General features: G+C 39.5%; 1 protein-coding gene across 4 annotated transcripts; it reads left to right on the forward strand.

The window, feature by feature from the left end:
• Nucleotides 1-510: 510 nt before the first annotated feature.
• slitrk6 (SLIT and NTRK-like family, member 6) lies at nt 511-6180 on the forward strand. Of its 4 annotated transcripts, XM_048979394.1 has the most exons (4): nt 511-816; nt 2944-3097; nt 3834-5585; nt 5667-6180. In XM_048979394.1, exons 3-4 carry the CDS (start codon nt 3845-3847, stop codon nt 6092-6094), a joined length of 2169 nt encoding a protein of 722 aa, XP_048835351.1. In that variant the 5' UTR covers nt 511-816; nt 2944-3097; nt 3834-3844; the 3' UTR covers nt 6095-6180. The 4 variants fall into 4 exon arrangements, with proteins under 4 accessions (XP_048835351.1, XP_048835348.1, XP_048835349.1 ...); XM_048979391.1 differs by having other exon boundaries at nt 3834-6180; XM_048979392.1 differs by having other exon boundaries at nt 511-731; nt 3834-6180.
• Nucleotides 6181-7303: the final 1123 nt, after the last annotated feature.

Here is a 7303-nt window from a genome sequence, read left to right on the forward strand (position 1 = left end):
GTCCTCACACCTGGGTTTGAACAGCTGACCTACAGGTTACCCCAAAAAGCTGCAGACACACTGGGCTGTAACGTCCAGCGGATGGAAACAGAGCCACACGTGTGAATGACGGAACTCCACTGAAGAGGCATTACTGAGCCGGAGAGAGATCCCCCTCACAATGAAATACGACAGTGCTGTTCAGACATTTTTGACAGGGCACCCCAAGGGCTGATGTTTGTTCTGACCCCTGAAATCTTTATCTAAACAAACATGAAGCTCAATGGGAAGGATAGGCCTGCTTTCCGACACACAGATTACTAAATTCCAGGGAAACTTCTGACATAGCAAGTCTGTCTATTTTTTTATATTTATAAAAGTTATAATTTCTGCGTAGGTCCGCCATGCACCCTCACCTGCGCCCGCCCCTGCAATTCCTTCGTGCACCTGCAAGGGGGCGCCCCGCACAGCCTGAGTGCCTGTTTTAAGGGGTTTCGCGGAGCCTTAGAAACGGAGCTGCCTGAAGCGCAAAGAGGCTTATAGAGGACAGACACTGGGCTGCAGCTGAAAGTTTTCTTTAATATGATTAGAAGCCTAAGACCTACAAACACAGACTTATTTGTTTATATGCTTGGAATATAAACAGAAAAGTACCGTTTATGCTAATTATTTAGTTTCTTGGGACGTCGACTCGTTTTGCATTGCTGAAACGAAATATTTATATGCATATAATTAACGACGAGTTTTTAGAGGTGGGGAAAATAACTATATTGACATTTACTTATACTTGACTTTTATCTAGTGTCGGTTGCAGCTCATTTCTAGAATTGCTTGTAGGTGAGTATTTTTCAGCCTTTTTTGCTCCTTATGGAATACTTTAAAAATATTTCGTTAAGCTGTTCATACTCAGTAATATGGAATTATTCATGTGAACTCTAAACATAATGCTAACTGTAAAAACTGAATTAAGTTTTCACGAACGTCCTGCTTGAATAAATGCACTTAAATAAAAGTACAAACTTAATAAAGCAATTTATCTTTTTGAAAAAATATTTATTGCACAATGATGCTTTTTCATCGCTAGTTTATTTAATAATGATTTATCGTGCAGGTGTTTTACCTAAGGCTTTCCACTTAATGCATATCTTATCACTTTCGATCTCTGTGCAGAAGGACATTTCACACATTCATAAATGTGTTTGTTGGAAGCTTCTTGCTCTTAGTATAACATCACCGAGCTGATCGACGCTTTCTCACGCTTTATCACTGAGTTTTATTCAGCGTGTGTGATTAAGCTTCAATAAACCAGCAGCGTACAGCGAACTCGCGAAAGCAGCACCTTCCCTTAATCAGGCACGTTTTGACCTCAGTGGCGGCCACGTTGCGTCATTGGCTGTTCATAGAAAATGCTTTCAAATACAGACACTTGGAACTGTCCGTGATGGAAAGTTTGAAAACTAGATATCACCTTTTTCGGCCTTTCACCTTTTAATAATATTTTTTTAATTATTATTTCAAATGTTATAGTATTTTCCTTGATTGCAAAACACATTTCAAAGTTTGTAAGAGTCTGCATGTATACACACACGTGCGCGCACATAGACAATAAGACTGTCATTTTTATTTTTTAATTCTGAAAAAAAGGTGGTCTTAAGCCCGAATATTGTAACTTACACTGTAAAAGACAAGTCCATGATTAAAATTCACTTTGAATGCACAAATTATAATGTCCTTATAGTATAGTGTCCAAGATAACTGCTAAAATGACTCTGGAAGTCGTGAATAATTCATTAATTAGATATGCGGTGTGCAGGCATGTTTGCTATGTGTAAGCCTTTCATTCATAACAGATGTGTCTTCAGCTACTTCATATTATACCAAAGCGACACAGTGCCTTGGACTCTCCCTGTTTAACTGCATGCCTCTGCTTTGTCTCTTGTAATATTGGTTGATTAACTCTGCAAGAATAAAAGTCCTGATAACAAATGACATCATGCATCTCCTGTGTTTCTCCTTCAAGACGAGGAACCAAATCTCACCTTTTCTGTTTTCACAGTGTTTGCTTGATTGTCTTGTTGCTGAATTTGTGTCACATTTTACCTGTAGTGTGTGTGTGGGTGTCCAGGTGTACCTTACTTTGTGGGGACATTTGTTTTTTTTTCCTGGTCCCCATATGGTAAAACTCTATTTTATAAAAATCCGTGACTGCAATGAAAAAACTAAAAATGCACAAACTCTTGTATTTTGCTTGGTTACTTAAGGTTATGGTTAGTGCAGGGTAGAGGTTAAGGTTGTCATAGTTAGCGTTAGCATTTTTCCCATAGAAATGAATGAGTGATCTTCAAAAAGATATGATTACACAACTGTGTGTGTGCGTGTGTGTGTCATGTAGGTGTGTGTGTGTGTGTGTCATGTAGGTGTGTGTGTGTCATGTAGGTGTGTGTGTGTGTGTGTCATGTAGGTGTGTGTGTGTCATGTAGGTGTGTGTGTGTCATGTAGGTGTGTGTGTGTCATGTAGGTGTGTGTGTGTCATGTAGGAGTATGTGTGCGTGTGTGTGTGTGTGTAGGTGAGTGGGGGTGTGTGTGTGCGTGGGTGGGTGGGGGTGTGTGTGTGCGTGGGTGGGGGTGTGTGCGTGGCCTTCAGCAGTCTGACATCTCATCCAGGGTGCCTCCTTCCTTGACATGCCTTTTTGGGATTACCTCTAGGATCAGTCTGGATAAGTGGCTAAGCATAGATGGGTGGATAGATGGTATAAAGTGTTTCCTGCTTGTTCCTTTCAAACACATGAAATATTAAGTTTACTATGGCCAAACTGTTTACTTTGCACGTGTGTGTAAATCATGAAGAGAAATAGTTTTTTCCTGTTGTACATAGCTATTTGTTTTTTTGTAGACGTGCACTATTGCCTGACTTGGAGTAAATATTTTGCCACTTCTCTTTTTCATGCTCACTGGGCCGCTCAGGAAATGCTTGCTGAAGACGTACTCATGCTCACATGTGTGAAAGGAACCGCAGCCTTTGCTGCTCATAAATGAAAACACAGATGCTGTTCTGGCTGCTACTCACCTAACCTGAAAAACGCTGCATGTTTTTATTTAACTGCTTTCTATGGCACTTGTGAGTATAATTTTATGCATTTTTAGCTCTTTCCAATATTATGTAAATACGAAATTATTTCATCCTGTTGTCCACTTTTATTTTTTTCAGTTTCATTTTTGTCAGAGGTTTCTAACACTTTAACATTCAGATAATGCTTTTTGTCTTCTATTTCTCTTTTATAGTGTCTGGCTTCTATTCTGGAAATTCTATCAATGTGCTGAGTGCTTTAACCATTAAAACTCACCTGAATAATGCATTTATTCCCTCATTGATGATGATTATCTGCACAGATACTGGGCCCTAAAAATCGGAGTGGCCCAGTCAGCCATTACATGCAGTGCTGCATATGCGCGGCTCGTTCCGTCATTACCTACAATGGTTCTTTAAAGAATATGGTTGTATCAATTATAGATAAAAATAGGCAGTTCGATGGGTGGTTTCAAATTGTAATTCGCAACAGCTTTGCAGAAGTTTTTTTTTATTGTTAGCTTTTCTTAAGGTATTTTTAGGCCACATGGCCTAAAGAACATGAGGTCATACGTAAGTTCTCCTTAAAAACGATGTCAGTTTGTGTGTCATACCTCTATCCTTAGGTTCTCTCAGTCATTTATTAATGAAAGATGTTGCTACACTTCTGAGTGTCTGTCTGATGTATCAAACGGTGTTTATTATATCTGTGTTAAAGTTATAAAGTTCTTAACTGAAATCACATGTTTTTAATTAATTAAGCGTTTTTCTTCCTTTTCTCTTACAGACACGACAGAAATGCTGAGCTGCCTTCTCTTCATTTACTACTTTTTGAGTGGCACCCTTTCTCAAAATGTTTCGTCTTCCAAGGAATCACCTGAAGGATCCTGTGATACGCTGTGCTCCTGCACAGAGAAAGACAATGTGCTGTATTTAAACTGTGAGGAACGGAATATCGACAGCATTGCTAAAATAAAGCTACCGCCAGCCATTCCGATCCACCTGAATCTGTATAAGAATGACCTTGTGGAGTTGCTTCCTGAGGGATTAGTAGGTCTGAAGAATGCCCTTTCACTTAATCTTGGTGGGAACAGCATCCAGCAGCTGGAGCCTGGGATTTTTCATGCACTCAGCTTCCTGAAGAAGCTCTACATTAACAAAAATTTTTTAGTTGCCTTAAAAGAGGACACTTTCCTGGGTTTGGTCAGTTTGGAATACCTCCAAGCAGACACAAACTTCATTCAGGTTGTCGAACGTGGAACTTTCAATAAACTTATACACCTCAAAGTTCTGATACTAAATGACAACTCCATCAGAGTCCTTCCAAGAAACATTTTTCGCTTCGTGCCTCTTACGCATTTAGACCTACGTGGAAACCAGCTACAGACGCTGCCTTATGTGGGTTTTCTTGAGCATATGGGCCGCATGGTGGAGCTTTTCTTGGAGGACAATAAGTGGCTGTGCGACTGTCAAATCCTTCCTTTCAAAATGTGGAGGGACTCCATGGTGACCCAGGCGTCCGTCAGTGAAGTTGTGTGTGACAGTCCAGCCAATCTGAAAGGCCATTTCCTCAGCAGCATCGTGGAGCATGATGTGTGCCCTACATACAGAGACACCGGCTTAGAGGAATCTTCCAAGTCATTGAATATGGTTGCTACGCCGTCTTCAAAAGTCATAAAGTTGATTATTGCAAGTGACGATGCAGAAATCACAACACCGACACGCGTACTAACATCTGACGTTGCTTGTGTAGAAATCTGTTCCTGTTTCATCAGCTCAAATGCTGGTTTTTTAATCCATTGCAAGGACAAAGGTATTAAAAGAATGTCTGAGCTTGGATTTCTCCATCAAAGTCCCACAGATCTTGTCTTGACGGGAAATATGATTCAGAGACTTTTACGGGATGATTTTGTCGCATATGAAAGTTTGGTATTGCTGAATCTGGCAAACAACAAAATTGATTATATTGAAAATCAAAGTTTTCTCTGTTTAGGGTCACTGCGAAAGCTCAATCTCAGTGGAAACCAAATCGATCAGTTATTCTCAAGCATGTTTTTCGGACTTAACAGCCTTGAGCATTTGTATTTGGAGTACAATGTAATTGAAGTCATCCATGCAGGTTCATTCAGTGCCTTGCCAAATTTGAAAATCCTGTCTTTAAATGGCAATCTTCTTCAAAAACTTCCGCCCTATATATTTCACCATCTGCCACTCATTAAAGTAAGCCTAATGAATAATGCATTTAAGCACCTGCCTGTGATGAATGTATTGGATCAGTTGATAGCTCTGAGGCAGATTTCTTTGGATGACAACCCATGGGATTGCACGTGTGATTTGGTTGATTTTAAGCAATGGGTTGAGACCCTACAAACGTATAGTGTGTCAGGTAATATTTTGTGTCAGACTCCAAAGAAAATAGCTAAAATGAAGCTGGAGATTGTCAGTCAGGAAGTCATGTGTCCTGACCTAGTGACATTCTTACCAGTGCCGACTGGTATGTTTGGTCGAGGTGCAGCCTTTCCCGCCACGACCATTAAAGGTAACGCTTTCCACCGCTTTTTCACTGACGCTCTCCCATTTTCAGTTTTGATCGTTATATTTCTGATTTTTTTTCTTCTAGTCGTTTTTGCTGCTGGTGGGATTGTTTTTTTGATTGTGCATCGAAAACGAAGGTCAAGGAAGAAACAGACAGATGATCGGCCCCAAGACGGCGGCCCAGTGGAGGTGAAACCTGGCATGTCTAGCCAAAAGAACCGTTGTCCTTTGGCTGAGAGGAAGACAAAGAATATAAAACAGGTCTCCACATCCGGCCCCGCCGCAACAGAATGGTCTAATCATGACTGCAATACTCATTCTAAATATCAAGGGAAGGAAGACGAAAGTCAAAATCACCAGGAAGAAATAAAATTGTTGCAGAGTTTAGTCTGTGCTGCACCACGGGGTGTCATGTTGGATTGGACTAATAATGAGCATTTTGAGCTTAAAGGCAATTTACGGGCAGACCCCGAATACCTAGAAATAATAAATCATCAAAGTACTTTGCAATAAAAATGAGTTTTTTATGCCATGTCTAGTTTTGCATTAACCCTATAAATTATTTTCAATCCAGTTTCAAATAAATAATTTTATTTCTTCCTGTGGATTATTATTATTATTATTTATTATTATTATTATTTATTATCATTATTATTATTAATAATAATAACAACAATAATAATAATAATAATAATAATAATAATGGAACCGTAATAAAAGAATGAAAATTTCACTTGTCTAATGAAGTAATTTTTTAGTTTTGGAAATTTCTCTCATAAAAACATAAAAACCATTTTCCCCCCTTAATCCTTAAATGTGTTACACTGATTTTATATCTTGCCTTTTCTGTGTGTGACAAACGCATTTTAACTATGACATAAGCAATACATTTCAAACAGACACACACACAAAAAACATCTAATTTCTCTCACTGCCCATATTTATTTCCTGGCAATGCTTACACTGTATATATTTAATTCTGTACATATTTCAGGATCTAATAAAGTTTTAAACTAAGCGTCTAACTGGTTAAGACCCAAATGCTGTTTGGATTTTATGAATGACTTTTAAAATGGGTGATGGTCCCCTGGCTGAGCCATTTGCCCTGATTCCGGTGATATAAATATCTCCATTCACTTCGCTTAGCTCCATTCAGCTCTCTATATTTAGCCATGCTTCACCCAGTTTAATAGTGTTCTTATATAACTAAATCTCCCGAGTCAATGCCAAGCCAATTAAAAAGCAAAGGTAACCTGTGCATACCTGGGCATTTCCGCACAAACACGCGCATGTCAGTGTGAAACATGCCACTCTCTGATGGGAAACAGATGCACAGGACAAGTGAATTGGTGAGTGGATTGGCGTAATTTTATTAGCACCCTTGGGATGCGGCAAGCAGGCGATGAGTCACACTCAAAATTACTGCATTACTCTGTAACACACTAACGTAGCAGGAACTGAGAGAGGACCATTGCATGAGCGTACCCTCCTCTCTCAAACACACAGTAAGCTTTCTATATACTCAAAACAATTCATTCCAGATATCCCCATCCCACCTGCAAAATATCCTCGTTTCACATTTGGTATGAAATATGGACAACCTGGTTACTGCGGTGAAAAAAAAAAAAACAGTAACTGCAGAATGAAAACCACATTCAGAAAAGGAGAGCATGAAGACACGCAATGTGAGACCGCAGAGGCGACAGCAGTGCAGTGTGCAAC

The sequence above is a fragment of the Brienomyrus brachyistius genome, chromosome 16 (assembly GCF_023856365.1).
Source record: "Brienomyrus brachyistius isolate T26 chromosome 16, BBRACH_0.4, whole genome shotgun sequence".
In the NCBI taxonomy this organism is placed as follows: domain Eukaryota; kingdom Metazoa; phylum Chordata; class Actinopteri; order Osteoglossiformes; family Mormyridae; genus Brienomyrus; species Brienomyrus brachyistius.